This window comes from Rutidosis leptorrhynchoides, chromosome 11 (assembly GCF_046630445.1).
Source record: "Rutidosis leptorrhynchoides isolate AG116_Rl617_1_P2 chromosome 11, CSIRO_AGI_Rlap_v1, whole genome shotgun sequence".
Taxonomy (NCBI): Eukaryota; Viridiplantae; Streptophyta; class Magnoliopsida; order Asterales; family Asteraceae; genus Rutidosis; species Rutidosis leptorrhynchoides.
Window position 1 is genome coordinate 400,613,152 of NC_092343.1, and position 18,342 is coordinate 400,631,493.

The following is an 18,342-nucleotide window of genomic DNA, read 5'->3' on the forward strand; positions in this document are numbered from 1 at the left end:
AATACCAATAGAACTAACAGAACTTTTATCAGACATGGTTACAGTAACAAGTAGAAATCAAATAAACAATAATAAAGAACAGTAAACACATAATCAAACAAATTTAGATAAACAGTAAAAAACTAAGCATGCAAAATACACAGAACTTAATCATGCAGTTCTAAACATATAATAGTATACAAAACCCCAACAAATCCAGAGTTCAGACATCTGTAAGGAAAGAAAACAAACCACAATGGACTGGCTACTTGCCAAGCAACCTGTAGAGATGATTAACAGTAATATTGATCAAGATCAATCTACGCTTGATCAGGTTTTCATAGATCTCAAAGGATCTAGATCAACATTTAGGCGTAGAGATCTGGTCAGAGTAAAAGAGAACAAAACAAAACACTAATAAACACGAGACTCCCCTTCGAAGACAAATCTACAGAGGAAGAACAAGAAGATCAAAGACGAACAAACCCTAATTTACAAAATTAGGGTTTCTCACCAAAAATCTTCTGATCAGCAAAATTGACCCAAAAACAAAATCCACAAGTCGTTGTTGAACCCAAACACAGTAATAATAGTAAAACTTCCAACCAATCTTGAAAGAAACAATTTGAAGAACATAAACCCTAATTTTCAGATCTGAAAATTAGAAAACAATGAATCACCTGATATAACGAAATCAACCTCGCCGCTCTGATACCATGAAGAAATACACAAAGTACATGTAACGACCCCGACAAATCGTCAAGTGACGGCGTCGTCTACATGGGTCCCATCACCTGGTCATAAGTCTTTATGACAACGTTTGACCAAAATATGTCGCCTTCATTTCAAAATAAAGATTGTTTCCAAAGTTTACAAGAATTGTTCAACCAAAAGTTAAGTTACAAGGTTATAAGTACAAATGAAATCTAGACGACACGGTTTAAAGTAAAGTCAAAAGACGCTCCATGAAATGCATGTATACTCGACATCCAATGCAAGTATCAAATAGTAAGCGGAAGCATGTTTCACATATCGTGCAAGCCCTGAGAAAAACATAGAAATCTGTCAACGAAAACGTTGGTGAAATCATAGGTTTAAGTAAGTAAGTGAGTAAAAGTAAGTAAGTCGAACCACAAGGTTTGAAAAGTTGAAATAATAGTAATACATTCTAAAAGTTAATATTCACGAGCACCCAATTATCAAAGCTTAACATTCCATCCATTGTATACCCCATCCATAGTGCTAGAACAAACACTGATTCTCGAAAATATATTTCATCTGTAGACGGTAGCGAACCGTCAAAGATGAGGGTTGTCAACCCATATGGCCATATAACATAAGTTCTCGCTTACACCCGTCAAGTGTAACTAATGATAATCGAATTGAGGATTTTTGTTCTAAACTCGTATGTAGAATGTTTGTTTTCCCGTTCTTGTGTTCACTTAGTTCAAAAGAATCGTTTATGTTTTCTCATCCCAAATATAAGTTCAAAAAGAGTAAAAGTGGGACTATGATCTCACCTTGCGTGCAAGAGTTAATAAAGTACTTCAACAAGTAAACGCGTGCAAAGACAAAGCTAGTCTTGACCTAAACATATAGGTTATATCAATAACGGTAAACACAAACGGTCAAAGATGTTCAATTAGTCCTATGGCTCGTTACGACTCGATTATGTAGCATGTGAATCAATTAGTCAAGTTTCATGCACGATACAAGTAATTAAGCATGTTAGAACGATCGTATAATTGTTTGGTTAAGTTTGACTAAAACTCAAACTTGGTCAAAGTCAAGGTCAACGGGGTCGGGTCGGGTATCCGACAATTTTCCCATGATGAGAAATCATTTATGAGCAGAATGGCCAAGTTTCATGTTAATCGGAGTTACGGTTAAGCGGGAAACATTTTGTGAAAGGAAAAATAAAAACAAAAATGAGCTGGGCATATGCGCGGCGCGCTATGGGTTGCGCGGCGCGCACCCTAGTGTAAATCCCTGTCAGAACTCAACTAAAGGGGGCAAATATCTGGGATTTCTGTTTTGCGCGGCGCGCTGAGGTTGCACGGCGCGCATACCTGGAATTTTTGCTGTTTGCAGAAAAATAGACCAAGTCACGAACCAAAACTCAAATTAACATATTTTATGAACCGAAAACATCCAAAATGCATACTATATATCGTTGGAAAGGTAATTTGACAAGGAAAACAACTAAACACGTTTCATCAAACAAAAACATCAATTTCAATAACCGATTTTCCGTCAAGTGATCATTAAGAATCCATTTTCAAAGTTTCAAGTTCATCAAATGCATTTTAAGTTTCGGGAATCCAATTCACACATGTGATATGCCGTTTTGAAGGTAATGAAGCATACATTACTACTAAACACTAACAATTAACATTTCATGGCATTCAAGCATCCAAAAATTCATGTCAAGAACTATCAAACCCTAGTCAAACATCTCAAAATCAATAATCATGTTTTTGAAGTTTTCTTAATCAACCTACACATCAAATTGAAGCTAATGACGCTAGTAACACATTTAATACATGAACTTTAACAATTAAACAACTTTTAATCATCCAAAATCAAAGATTTAGCAAGCAATTTTCATAATGAACTAGTTACACCAAAAACAACAAATCGAGCATACAAATTACATACACGACATCACAATGAGCCATAGACACTAATTAACTACTTTATAAGTCAAGAACACGAATTTAAAGAAATCTAGTGATTTTAGAAAGTTACCCAAATGAGATGAAATTGGTATGGAATCGAAGAGGAAGTTGCAAGGATTCTAAATATGTAATTTGTTTGGATTGAAGCTTGACCGATTTGATTTAGATGATGAATCTTCAAAATGGAGAATTGAGAGAAATTATGGAAGTAGTGAAAGAAAAGGAAAAATGAAAATGAAAAAGATGGGAGGTGGGGTTGACTAGTCAAAAGCTAGTCACCTCTTTGTCTTTTTGGCAAAACTAGTCCCTCTAGTTTGTAGTCGGGTGCGGAAATTAACCGAACGAATATTTAACTTCACGAGAGTACGGGGGACGTTATAATCCAATAACGAAAATATTTTAAGAATGTAGCTAAAAGAGGATACGAATCGAGATGCTGAGGATATTAAATAAAAAAAAAAAAAAAGACGGCGTTAAAATAATTTAACGGAAAAATGCGGGATGTTACATTATCCACACCTCAAAAGAAATTTCGTCCCGAAATTTAGTTGGAAGTAATAATCGATGCCTCTCACTCGAGACCGGAGATGTCAATGCTATGAATAAGTGAAGGTACGTCCTTGAGTGTTCTCATGAATTTGGATAGTTAAGGTTTCACGTTGTATTAAGGTTTGGTTTTTTACGATCCCTGGTTTCAACTGGTTTTCCTATGAAGAGTAGTTTGTCATCGATAGTTGATGTATCTAGCAGGATTGCACGTTCCTGTTCCGCAGGACACGTTTCTAAGTTTGTTACACGAAATGTAGGGTAAACGGAAACTTAATTGAGTCGGAAGTTCTAAACGGTAGGAAGCGGTTCCAATACGCCCCAAGGTTTCAAAAGGTTCAATATTGCGGATATAGCCTTTCTCGATTTCCCAAAATGGATTACACCCTTCCAAGGTGCGGTTTCTCAATATTACGCGGTTACACACTGGGTTTGGTGAGGTTTTCATCTAAGTTTGGTATAACTCTTCTGGCGACAATGGGTTGTCTCGAGCCCTTCTCGGACTTGAACGATCTCAATTGTTGTTTCTTGATGGAGTTCAGATTTCGGTGGTTGATGCTTTGGTTAAATGAACAGGGGTATGACATTAGCGGTCATATAGGGTTTCGGAAAGTGCGTGTGAACACACGAGTGGTATCTACTATTGTAAGAGTGATCTACTAAAGGTGACAATACGAGTTTGTGACATGTCTTTCCAAGACGTAAATCGTTCGTTTGCTCGGTTCGTCGATTTGTGGGTGGTACGCGGTACTCATGTCTAAGCGGGTCTCCAAGGTTTCTTGCAAAACTAGAAGTGAAACGAGTATTTCGATACGTGATAATTGACAAAGATGCACCGTGTTGGAATAGAATCTCTTAATATACGTTTGAACAAGTTAGTTAGGGTTCGAAAATGTTCGTTAGAACTATTCACCCTCGTGGCGAATACTATTGTAATATGAAGAGTTTCTCTATCCATGGAGAAATGTTACAAGGAGTTTCCTTAAACGGAAATGCGAGCGATAAAGATAGGAGTGAAATGAGGACTTAGAATAGGATGAGCTTACATCTCGGGGTTGCCATAACGTGCCTCTAGTTGTCAAAAGTTGAAGTCTGAAAGAGAAACAAGGTAGTACACGTAGTTGTATAGTTCGGGGTTGAATAATAGTTGACCGATTATCAGAAACACAAGGGCGTTAAGTCAAAGAAGAGTGAAGTATCGTTGGATTGTGTGTTATCTTAAATTCCAGTAATATTAGACGGTGACGGTGAAATAACAGAGGTAGGTAGTGTGGTACGGGATGGCGAGAAAATTGATCGGATCCACAATTTAGTATTCGAATTCTTCGTGCAAAATAACGAATTTTAGTTATGTTGATTTTTGAGACGAGAGAGTATGCCTTTCGGCGTTCAAGTAGAAATATTTCCATGTTTGAGTTCCATCTGTTGCTATACGATTTTAACTAGAATTGTTGGTGTGAAGAATCACGCTCAAGGTTCGAACACGGAGAGGTTTAAAGTTTTCCTTAGTGAGTTAACGAGTTTAAAAGTCGTGTAACACGAGAAAAGTCAGAAATGAATCTTCGGTAAAAATAGACGAGATCTAAGATTTTACGAATACAAGTCTGAGTTGGGAGAGTTTCCTGATTACATGTGGCTTGATTTCGAGATTGATTGTAATGCCTTGACCATTAACATCATGGTCTAGAAAATTGGACTTCGTTCAACAGAAATTCTCACTCGGAGAATTTGGTATAAAGTTGCTCTTTTCTCAAAAGTTCGAGCGTAAGATGGTGATGTTGTTCGTTTTCCTTCTTTACTTAAATAAGTTAAGATGTCATCTATAAATACGATAACAGATTTGTCTAGATAAGTTGCATACGTGGTTTAGGAGGTTCATGAATACGGACGGAGTCCTAAATAAATCAAACGGTACTAAGAGAGATTTACAACTAACGTTGCGAGTTCGGAAATGGCTTAGGAGACATCGTCTCCCTTAACCCCCAATTGATGATAACCGGAACGGAGGTCGTTTTGGAATGCACACGGGATTCATGCAAGTAATCAGGTGGTCATGGATACGAGGAAGAGGGTATCGGTTTTCAACCGAAAATTATTTAGTTCACAATAATCTATACCTAGTTGTAGGGAAACAATTTCTCCTTAACGAATAGGTTCTGAGCTCCCTAGTTCTATAGGTGTCAAGTCAATATTCTTAACGTATATCCTCCGATAGAATTTATAGACACACAATATCTTTCCGTTGGTCACTTAAATTGCCTAAGTAGTATCTAAGGGAAAAAGGTGGAATGTAATGAGTACAAGTCAAAGTCTTTGTTGTAAAACGTCTAGCGGTAATTGAATCGAATAAGTATGAAACATACGGTTTGTTGTGAAGAAACGTTCCCGTGACTAGTCCATCGTCGTCTCGGGCATCCTAGGCGTTGATGTTGAAAGTTCAACGGCGTGCGTTGGGGTTGATTTTCTTATTTGGGCATTCATTCCTAAAATGACCCGTTTGGCCACATGCGTAGCAAGTGACCAACTTTCGTGGGTTGGGTCCTTTTTGAGTGATGGGGGTGGCACTTCCACAATGTTTGGCGATGTGACCACTTCCTTGGCGCCGGTGGCGGAACCTGCCACATCCTTCAAAGTGATGCTTGCGGCATTCGTTACAAAAAGGTAGTTTTCCGGTATAGCCTTTCTTGTCGTTGGAGGCGAAAGGCTTCTTGGAGAGGTTGTTGTGGTTGTGGTTGCTTGATTGAGAGGCTTCCCATGTTCTTTTATTGCCGCTCGATTGGTTCTCGACCATTGGTGCCGGCGTTTCCATTTCATTCGCCGTGTCTAAAGTATGGCGGGCCATTGTTAAAGCCTCTTGTAGGTTAGTGGGTCGAGGTGTCATTACCCCGTGTTGAATGCTCTTAGGGAGGCCATCATGTAAAGTTCGACTCTTAGGGATTCGGGAGTCATGATATTTGGACACATTGTGACTAGTTCGGTAAACCGTTGATTATAAGCTTCGAGGTCGTTCCCGACCGTTTTTAAATTCCTTAGACCCTGCTCGAGCCTTCGAGTCTCGTCGCGCGGGAAGTATTCAGTGATCATTCTTTCTCTTAATTCGGTCCAAGAGAGTGTGTGGGCTTCATCGCTTCCCACCAATTGTACATACGTGTTCCACCACGAGAGAGCAATGCCGGTGAAAGTGAGGGTGGAAAACTTGACCTCATCTTGGTCTCGACAACCGCTTGTGTTAAAAACGGTCTCCATTTGTTCAAACCATCGGGTGAGAGTAACCGGTCCTCCGGTTCCATCGAAAGTGGAAGGATTGTACTTCATGAAGTTCTTGTAGGAGCAACCTTCGTTTGAATTACCGGTTCCATGATTGTTGTTGTTAGAAAAGTGATCGGCCACGGCCGTACCCACGGCGGTGGTTATCATTCGTTGAAGAGCTTGTTCTAGGGTTTCGAGAGGAGTATTGTGTTGACCTTGGTGAGCCATTGTTCCTTCATGACACAAGAATATCGTTGGTTAGTATTTTCAACAATACTAACCGGAGTATGGAATAAGGATAGAGAGGAAATTTTTCCTTGACTCGCCTTAAATTCTTTACGTCATAATGTCGGAACGTCCATGTGAATCACCGTAATATAATCCCGGAAATTATATTACCCTGATTTACATGTGCATTTAACATTACTTTATAAAGTCAAGGTGGCGCGTCAACAAAATTTATCAACGTAAGATCAAGATCGAATACGAGTTAGATATGATAGAAGAGTTCGAGTATAAATGCACAAATAGTCAAGTAATTCCTACTTCAGTCTATATGCCGGTTGTAGTCTAGATTCACCTATGTACCCTATGACTCGGCGTGGACACAAATGAACTCTAAATCCCTACAACCAAGGCTCTGATACCACTTGTAACGACCCCGACAAATCGTCAAGTGACGGCATCGTCTACATGGGTCCCATCACCTGGTCATAAGTCTTTATGACAACGTTTGACCAAAATATGTCGCCTTCATTTCAAAATAAAGATTGTTTCCAAAGTTTACAAGAATTGTTCAACCAAAAGTTAAGTTACAAGGTTATAAGTACAAATGAAATCTAGACGACACGGTTTAAAGTAAAGTCAAAAGACGCTCCATGAAATGCATGTATACTCGACATCCAATGCAAGTATCAAATAGTAAGCGGAAGCATGTTTCACATATCGTGCAAGCCCTGAGAAAAACATAGAAATCTGTCAACGAAAACGTTGGTGAAATCATAGGTTTAAGTAAGTAAGTGAGTAAAAGTAAGTAAGTCGAACCACAAGGTTTGAAAAGTTGAAATAATAGTAATACATTCTAAAAGTTAATATTCACGAGCACCCAATTATCAAAGCTTAACATTCCATCTATTGTATACCCCATCCATAGTGCTAGAACAAACACTGATTCTCGAAAATATATTTCATCTGTAGACGGTAGCGAACCGTCAAAGATGAGGGTTGTCAACCCATATGGCCATATAACATAAGTTCTCGCTTACACCCGTCAAGTGTAACTAATGATAATCGAATTGAGGATTTTTGTTCTAAACTCGTATGTAGAATGTTTGTTTTCCCGTTCTTGTGTTCACTTAGTTCAAAAGAATCGTTTATGTTTTCTCATCCCAAATATAAGTTCAAAAAGAGTAAAAGTGGGACTATGATCTCACCTTGCGTGCAAGAGTTAATAAAGTACTTCAACAAGTAAACGCGTGCAAAGACAAAGCTAGTCTTGACCTAAACATATAGGTTATATCAATAACGGTAAACACAAACGGTCAAAGATGTTCAATTAGTCCTATGGCTCGTTACGACTCGATTATGTAGCATGTGAATCAATTAGTCAAGTTTCATGCACGATACAAGTAATTAAGCATGTTAGAACGATCGTATAATTGTTTGGTTAAGTTTGACTAAAAGTCAAACTTGGTCAAAGTCAAGGTCAACGGGGTCGGGTCTGGTATCCGACAATTTTCCCATGATGAGAAATCATTTATGAGCAGAATGGCCAAGTTTCATGTTAATCGGAGTTACGGTTAAGCGGGAAACATTTTGTGAAAGGAAAAATAAAAACAAAAATGAGCTGGGCATATGCGCGGCGCGCTATGGGTTGCGCGGCGCGCACCCTAGTGTAAATCCGGGTCAGAACTCAACTAAAGGGGGCAAATATCTGGGATTTCTGTTTTGCGCGGCGCGCTGAGGTTGCACGGCGCGCATACCTGGAATTTTTGCTGTTTGCAGAAAAATAGACCAAGTCACGAACCAAAACTCAAATTAACATATTTTATGAACCGAAAACATCCAAAATGCATACTATATATCGTTGGAAAGGTAATTTGACAAGGAAAACAACTAAACACGTTTCATCAAACAAAAACATCAATTTCAATAACCGATTTTCCGTCAAGTGATCATTAAGAATCCATTTTCAAAGTTTCAAGTTCATCAAATGCATTTTAAGTTTCGGGAATCCAATTCACACATGTGATATGCCGTTTTGAAGGTAATGAAGCATACATTACTACTAAACACTAACAATTAACATTTCATGGCATTCAAGCATCCAAAAATTCATGTCAAGAACTATCAAACCCTAGTCAAACATCTCAAAATCAATAATCATGTTTTTGAAGTTTTCTTAATCAACCTACACATCAAATTGAAGCTAATGACGCTAGTAACACATTTAATACATGAACTTTAACAATTAAACAACTTTTAATCATCCAAAATCAAAGATTTAGCAAGCAATTTTCATAATGAACTAGTTACACCAAAAACAACAAATCGAGCATACAAATTACATACACGACATCACAATGAGCCATAGACACTAATTAACTACTTTATAAGTCAAGAACACGAATTTAAAGAAATCTAGTGATTTTAGAAAGTTACCCAAATGAGATGAAATTGGTATGGAATCGAAGAGGAAGTTGCAAGGATTCCAAATATGTAATTTGTTTGGATTGAAGCTTGACCGATTTGATTTAGATGATGAATCTTCAAAATGGAGAATTGAGAGAAATTATGGAAGTAGTGAAAGAAAAGGAAAAATGAAAATGAAAAATATGGGAGGTGGGGTTGACTAGTCAAAAGCTAGTCACCTCTTTGTCTTTTTGGCAAAACTAGTCCCTCTAGTTTGTAGTCGGGTGCGAAAATTAACCGAACGAATATTTAACTTCACGAGAGTACGGGGGACGTTATAATCCAATAACGAAAATATTTTAAGAATGTAGCTAAAAGAGGATACGAATCGAGATGCTGAGGATATTAAATAAATAAAAAAAAAAGACGGCGTTAAAATAATTTAACGGAAAAATGCGGGATGTTACATTATCCACACCTCAAAAGAAATTTCGTCCCGAAATTTAGTTGGAAGTAATAATCGATGCCTCTCACTCGAGACCGGAGATGTCAATGCTATGAATAAGTGAAGGTACGTCCTTGAGTGTTCTCATGAATTTGGATAGTTAGGGTTTCACGTTGTATTAAGGTTTGGTTTTTTACGATCCCTGGTTTCAACTGGTTTTCCTATGAAGAGTAGTTTGTCATCGATAGTTGATGTATCTAGCAGGATTGCACGTTCCTGTTCCGCAGGACACGTTTCTAAGTTTGTTACACGAAATGTAGGGTAAACGGAAACTTAATTGAGTCGGAAGTTCTAAACGGTAGGAAGCGGTTCCAATACGCCCCAAGGTTTCAAAAGGTTCAATATTGCGGATATAGCCTTTCTCGATTTCCCAAAATGGATTACACCCTTCCAAGGTGCGGTTTCTCAATATTACGCGGTTACACACTGGGTTTGGTGAGGTTTTCATCTAAGTTTGGTATAACTCTTCTGGCGACAATGGGTTGTCTCGAGCCCTTCTCGGACTTGAACGATCTCAATTGTTTTTTCTTGATGGAGTTCAGATTTCGGTGGTTGATGCTTTGGTTAAATGAACAGGGGTATGACATTAGCGGTCATATAGGGTTTCGGAAAGTGCGTGTGAACACACGAGTGGTATCTACTATTGTAAGAGTGATCTACTAAAGGTGACAATACGAGTTTGTGACATGTCTTTCCAAGACGTAAATCGTTCGTTTGCTCGGTCGTCGGTTTGTGGGTGGTACGCGGTACTCATGTCTAAGCGGGTCTCCAAGGTTTCTTGCAAAACTAGAAGTGAAACGAGTATTTCGATACGTGATAATTGACAAAGATGCACCGTGTTGGAATAGAATCTCTTAATATACGTTTGAACAAGTTAGTTAGGGTTCGAAAATGTTCGTTAGAACTATTCACCCTCGTGGCGAATACTATTGTAATATGAAGAGTTTCTCTATCCATGGAGAAATGTTACAAGGAGTTTCCTTAAACGGAAATGCGAGCGATAAAGATAGGAGTGAAATGAGGACTTAGAATAGGATGAGCTTACATCTCGGGGTTGCCATAACGTGCCTCTAGTTGTCAAAAGTTGAAGTCTGAAAGAGAAACGAGGTAGTACACGTAGTTGTATAGTTCGGGGTTGAATAATAGTTGACCGATTATCAGAAACACAAGGGCGTTAAGTCAAAGAAGAGTGAAGTATCGTTGGATTGTGTGTTATCTTAAATTCCAGTAATATTAGACGGTGACGGTGAAATAACAGAGGTAGGTAGTGTGGTACGGGATGGCGAGAAAATTGATCGGATCCACAATTTAGTATTCGAATTCTTCGTGCAAAATAACGAATTTTAGTTATGTTGATTTTTGAGACGAGAGAGTATGCCTTTCGGCGTTCAAGTAGAAATATTTCCATGTTTGAGTTCCATCTGTTGCTATACGATTTTAACTAGAATTGTTGGTGTGAAGAATCACGCTCAAGGTTCGAACACGGAGAGGTTTAAAGTTTTCCTTAGTGAGTTAACGAGTTTAAAAGTCGTGTAACACGAGAAAAGTCAGAAATGAATCTTCGGTAAAAATAGACGAGATCTAAGATTTTAGTAACTAACTTAAATAAATTATTACTCCCTAATTGTGAGTAATCAGTATATTAGCTACAATTACGAAATAATTATCGTAAATAATGTGATGATTTGATCATTTGAGAAACGTGCGACTATTTGGCCACATACACAACTACTGAATGATTCGCAAATTAGCAAGGAACTCAATTTTATCTTATAATGTTAGCACTATTTAAATCAGTTTTAATCCTCGCCCTATTTAAATTTCAATTTGATTAATAGATTCTGACGTGTAATCCGTAAATTCAGCTCTAATCATTTATATCACAATATCACATGGTTTATATAGCTCAATCTCTACAATAGACTTTACATTTCCTCTTTATGCAACATATATTTGAAAAAAAATCAAATGGATTGTGTGATATAGAATCTATAGTATTATATAAATTTCTAAAATGGTGATGTCTTAAATAAAGATTATTCAAGTTTAAAAAATTTTCCTAAATAAAGAAAAGATTTCTAAGTCCGATGTCATTAAATAATTAATTATATTTAATAAAAATATTAACATGTTCATTGTATAATATATGAAACATTATTTGAAGCATTATATACAACCTCATGATCATATATACAATATTTGAAGCATTGTATACAACCTTATGGTAAAACACCTCCATTAACATATGTACGATATTTTAAGCATTATGTACAACCTTATGATAAAACATCCTCATGATCATATGTACAAACTTAAAAACAAATTGTACAATCTTTTACAAAACACTCCATGAACACATGTACAAACTTTGAAGCATATTGTACAACCTTCATATAATATTGTATTTTAATTTTTAAAAATAAAATAAAATAATGAGACATTTGTTATTACTAATAATTATTATTAAAAATATAAATACTCAATTTTAGAGCAAACTTTATTATTATTATATTATTATTATTATTATTATTATTATTATTCAAATACGAGTTCTCTTTACGAGATTAATTACCTTACATATGTATACGAAATACATGTCTCAATCAAATGTTGTAATGTAGGCTTTTATGACAAAAAAAATAGTAATTGTGATAAAAATTGAAAGAAGGTCATGGGAGAATAAATGTAGTTCATTTATTCTCACCAAGTTAAGTATATCAATATGTTTGTAAAAACAAAGATAAGTTTCTAAATCAGAATCCGTGGTTCGTAGGGTCATTAAACTAAATGAATTTAGTATTTAAGTTCACTAAATATCTAAAACTTATTGTTAAACGGTTTTGTTAAAACAAACTCGTGGTTCCATGAGTCATTTCACTAGTATAAAACTAAAATAAAAATTATAAATTTGTATTTTAGTTTAACTTTTGACTATATATATATATATATATATATATATATATATATATATATATATATATATATATATATATATATATATATATATATATATATATATATATATATATATATATATATATAGGGGTAGGATCAAGAGGGAAGTAACCATTCGGGGGGAAACGGGGGGAAGCGGGGGGAAGCAATTTTTTTTTTTTTTCGTTTTTTTAAAAAACTTTGTTCACGAACATTATAGATGAGATGAAAATATGAACATTTAGTAGAGACACTTTGTGATAAATGTTTTTATTTTGACGGGAAAACGCTCGAAGAAGTAATATATAACAATTATCGTATTTTTCGAGCGTATTTTGAGGTTTTAGCTATTGGGGTTTAGATATTAGGGTTTAGATATTAGGGTTTATAGGATTTAGATATTAGGGTTTAGAAATTTAGGGTTTAGGGTTTAGATTTAGGGTTTAGATTTAGGATTTAGATTGAGTTTTTAAAACGAACGGTTTAGAGTTTAGGGTTTAGGGTTTAGGGTTTGGTGTTTTGGGTTTATGGAATAAACCCAAAACACCAAACCCTAAACCCTAAACCCTAAACTCTAAATCGGGCTAAATTTTACATCACAAAACATGAAAAAAAAACGTTCATATTCTTCACGAACAATATTATCTTGAATGTTAGTTTTTTCGATCGTTTTTCCGCCTAAATAATAACATTCATCACGAAGTGTCTCTTCTAAATGTTCATATTTTCGTGTGATCTTGATGCCGGAAAAAAAAAATTCAAAAAAAACGAAAAAAAATTTTTTTTTGCTTCCCCCCGCTTCCCCCCGAATGGTTACTTCCTCATTGATCATGCCCCTATATATATATATATATATATATTCGAAATTATTTAGCTCTATGCCAATCTTTTATGATCATTAATCTAATCATCTACAAGAAAAACTTTAGCAGTAACAATTTCAACACTCCTTTTCTCTAAACACATAATACGTGTTGCAGCTAAAGAATCTGGAGCACATGAGGATTCAGTTGAAGGATATATCATTGGCCACCGAGTCATTTTCACGTAAGAAACTCATTTCGTCAGGAGGATTCGGCACAGTGTACAGGGGAAAACTTCAACGTGTTGATACAGGGTACCGATATAATACAGAAGGGGAGAATGAATGTGAAGTAGCTATAAAACGCATCTCTCATCCAAATATTGAGGTAGCGCAAGAAGGGTTTTATGCAGAAATTGAATTGCTTAGTAAATGTAAGCATTCTAACATAATCCCACTACTTGGCTTCTGTGATGAAGATTCTTCAATGATACTTATATATGAGTATGCTCTTAATAAGAGTCTCATGGACTATATACTAAACAAGAGTGGCGTTTATAATAATAGTTGGACGCAACGTGTAAAAATCTGCATTGATGTTGCAAAGGGTCTGAAATTCCTACACACTAATGAGGGTGACAAATCGGAGATAGTGCATCGTGACATAAAGAGTGGCAACATTTTGTTGGGAAAAAATTTCGATGCGAAAATTGCCGACTTTGGGCTGTCCACTTATGTTTCTGTGAGTGAAGAGCTTAACACTTCATATTATACTGGATGTGCAGGCACAGAATTATACTTGGATCCACAGTATGCTGAGGAAAAAAAGTTGAAAACAGAAATTGATGTTTATAGTTTTGGAGTAGTCTTGTTTGAGATACTATGTGGGAAGTTGGCCAATGATCCAACTTACAAATCGAAGAATAAAGATGGACTTGCTGGCATAGCACGCCAATATAATGATAGCAGAAGAACATTAATGGAAATGGTAGATCAAAAAATAAAAGAAGAGATTACTGAAACCATCTTAACTTCAGTTAGAGGACCCGATAAAGACTCTGTGGACACATTTTCGAACATCGCACATTTATGTTTGAAAAAGAGTCAAGCTGGTCGTCCCACAATGGAAGTTGTTATCGAGGAACTTCAGAGAGCACTACTATTTCAAGTAAGTCGATCTCTACAAGATATAGTTTCCGTTTCAGATACTAAATGCATATGTGTTCGAAAATATTAATTAAATTATTTAATAATAATATTTAAAAATAAGTGTTTAAATTTTCATTCTAATTTAAAAAAAAAAAAAAGTTCATTGATGATTGTTATGATTTTCATTGATGATTGATATGAAATGTCATAAATTGCATATGTGTTTTATGATATGATGAATATAAGAAATATAACATTTTATTATTACTACCAAAATTGATATGAATTATTATCTACTTCACAGGAGAACCAGAAAGACATCTTCAGAACTTCATTTGATACCATAAAATAATAGTCACAGAAACTTTTAGTCCAAAATTGATATGAATTATTTTCATTCTATATTTTAATATTTTTTAATTTTTAACTGGCATATTTTTTTTTTTTTTTTTTTGTATTTAATAAAAGGTTTGTTTCAATCGTCGATGTCGTAATTAGAATATTTTAAGGTATAAAACAAAATCATTTCTCGTAGCAACGTGCAGGCTCTAACTACTCGTTACTATACCAAAATATAAATTATCTAGGCCAAATGAAACAGTAACAACACTGTTACATTTAGAATATATATATATATAATTTATGGATGATCATTATGTGTTTCACAGGAGAACCGCAAAGACATCTTCAGAAATTCATTTAAAACCATAAATTCAGTCACAGAAACTTTCAATCCTCATTTTGGCACTGGAAGCGACCAGTTTTGGGATTCATATGAAGTAAAAATTCCACATGCTAGTGGAAGTTTCATTCATGTGAAGCGGCTGCATACCCATCATCATGAAGCAGAACAATATTTCTATACGGAGAAGAAAATTTTAATGGAGTATAAACATGAGAACGTGATTAGTCTTTCAGGATATTGTGATGAAATGGATGAAAAAATCTTAGTTTATGAGCACACTTCTTCGGGTAGTCTTGATACACATTTGAACGATGGTAGTCTTACATGGGCGAAACGTCTCGAGATATGCATTGACGTTGCAAGTGGTCTCGAATTCCTTCACGGAGGTGGTGTTGCAACCCATGAGATAGTGATACATAGGGATATCAAAAGCAGTAACATTCTATTAGATGGTGATATGAAGGCAAAAATTGCTGGTTTTGGGTTTTCCATAATACGTTCAGTAAAGCAGGAAATGGTCTTTTCGACTGACTTTGCTGCAGGAACAAAGTTCTACATTGACCCGGAATATGACAGAACGGGTTTGTTAAGCAAACAATGTGATATATACTCGTTCGGTGTTATTTTATTTGAGATATTTTTTCAGAAATTGGCATACTCGCCGGAATCTAAAGACAACAATGGTCATCTTATTCCTATGGTTAAAGATTTGTATAAAAAAGGAAAAATGGATGATATGGTGTTTGAGGGAACAAAAGAATCTATTGAGCCCCAATCGTTGATCATATTTAAAAGGATTGCCATTCAATGCCTACATGACATGAGAGAAGAACGACCAACTGCAGGTGAATTGGTGATCCAACTTAAGAAGGCACTTAAAATCCAAGTAAGTATTTAATAAAATACAAATGAGTAACTTCTTAAAAAAAAAGTGTTGCATTAAATGCACTAACGTGGATTCATTGTGTTTTCATGAAGAATTACACTATTTTAATAGTGACGGGGTCGTTGTGGTCGGGGTAGTAGGGGATTAAAGAAATGATAACAATTGCCATTAGATTTGTCATCAAAAGATTAAGGGTTGTCACCCTTAACAAAAAATATTTATCGCAGATCATTTTTATTGATTTATGACTTAATTACACGGATAGTCCCTGTGGTCTGTCAAATTTTGCAAGTTTCGTCCCTAAGCTTTTTCTTGCACGAATAGTCCATGTGTCTAATGACCATTAACTTTTCCGTTAAGTCAAGGTCGTGTGCGTTGCTCGTGATGGGTAGAAGGTCATTTTGTGTTTTCTTTTTCTAGGATTTTGGTTTATTGTTATTTCGTTTAAAGATGAACACATTTGTTCGTCACCACTGTTAATTGGGTGTTAGATCAGTAAAGTTATTGATGTTTAGGATGTAATTTTTAGAGTTTAAGAGATTAAAGTTTCAGACATGGAAAACTAGAGTTTAAGAATTTGGGAATGGATGAAGATGAAGGGAATTCAGGGTGAATTAAATGACCTTTGTTAGGAATAGAAATAGATGAGATTGGTACATGTAAAGAATGTTGAGAGTAATATCGCGATGTATTTTCCTTGATTATGCAGTACAATATCACAAGACATATATAGGCATTGAACCTAGTAGATGGGAATGGGATAGGCCCAATTACAATAATACATGAACAATGCTAATGGGATAAATACTGACTAACAGTCCCCCGCAGTTTGAGTGGGAGTGCGCCGGACGCTCAAACTGGAGCGAAACTCGTCAAATAGAGGAAACAGAAGACCTTTGGTGAAGATGTCCACAAACTGATATTTGGACGGGACATGAAGAACCCGTACTTGACCCTAAGCAACTAGATCACGAACAAAATGAATGTCGATCTCAATGTGCTTCGTCCGCTGATGCTGAACCAGATTGTTGGATAGGTAGACGGGGCTGACATTATCACAATATACCAAAGTAGCCGAGCTGAGCGGACCGTGAAGCTCGCGGAGAAGGTTATGATCCAGCATGTCTCGGCAACGGCGTTGGCAACCCCGCGATACTCTGCTTCGGCACTGGAGCGAGAGGGAGTGAGTTTCCGTTTGGATGACCAGGAAGGTTGTTTCCGAGAAAGACACAGTACCTAGTACCTGACGCATATAATGTGGAAGGTGATGACGCATATAACTGTAGTCCAAGACCAGTCATGCCTTGAATGTATCAAATGATCCGTTTGAGCGCATGGAAGTGTTGCTCTCGAGGATCAAGCAAGAAGAGACAAATCTGCTGAACTGCATGTGAGATATCCGGTCTAGTGAATGTAAGATACTGTAATGCGCCTGCAAGGCTACGATAGAGGGTCGTGTGAAGTAAGCTTGGCACTCGGTTCAACCAGGGTCCGACAGGAATGACATGAGAGCATACCAGCCCGCTCAATAATCTCATGGGTGTACTGTTGCTGGGAGAGAAACAAACCAGAAGCACTATAGGTAGCGTGAATCCCTAGAGAGTAGTTCAGGGGTCCCAAATCAGTCATGGAAAACTCCTGATGTAATGACGCAATAATCTGCTAAAGTAAACCCATGGATGAAGCAGTCAAGATGATATCATCAACATACAAAAGTAGATATGCGGTGTTAGATCCCTAGCAATAAATTAAAATCAAGGTGTCACAACGACTTTAATGAAAGCCAAGTCGCTCAGCATAACCGGCAAATCGCTGAAACCAAGCTCGGGGGGCCTGCTTAAGGCCATATAGGGACTTCTGCAATAATCAGACATGATCCGGGAATCTGCGGCCCCGCAAACCTGGAGGCTGATGCATGTACACAATCTCTGAGAGTTGTCCATGAAGAAAGGCGTTCTTGACACCTAGATGATGAACGTGCCAGTGTCGAGAGACCGCCAAACTGAGGACAGTACGTAGCGATGCCGATTTGACAACCAGACTAAAGGTCTCATCACAATCTATACCAACATGCTGGCTGCGACCGTTAGCGACGAGTCAAGCCTTATATCTGCTCAAATTACAGTCTGCATTTAACTTGTGCTTAAAGAGCCACATGGAGCGAACTATGTTCGTGTTCGATGGGTGAGGTACAAGGACTATTGTTAATTAATGCATTATATTCATCTGTCATAGCTTGTTTTTAGTTACGATCCTGGATGGCTTCAGGATAGGTGCGAGGATTGGGAGATATGGTAG

The 18,342-nt window shown here is 36.6% G+C and overlaps 1 protein-coding gene across 1 annotated transcript; it reads left to right on the top strand.

Moving 5' to 3' along the window:
• The first annotated feature begins 235 nt into the window (after positions 1–235).
• On the top strand, positions 236–17,438 carry LOC139876116 (receptor like protein kinase S.2-like). The gene is made up of 5 exons (XM_071863416.1): positions 236–364; positions 13,503–14,492; positions 15,142–16,044; positions 17,081–17,227; positions 17,331–17,438. Exons 1-5 carry the CDS (start codon positions 236–238, stop codon positions 17,436–17,438), a joined length of 2,277 nt encoding a protein of 758 aa, XP_071719517.1.
• The last annotated feature ends 904 nt before the right edge of the window (positions 17,439–18,342 follow it).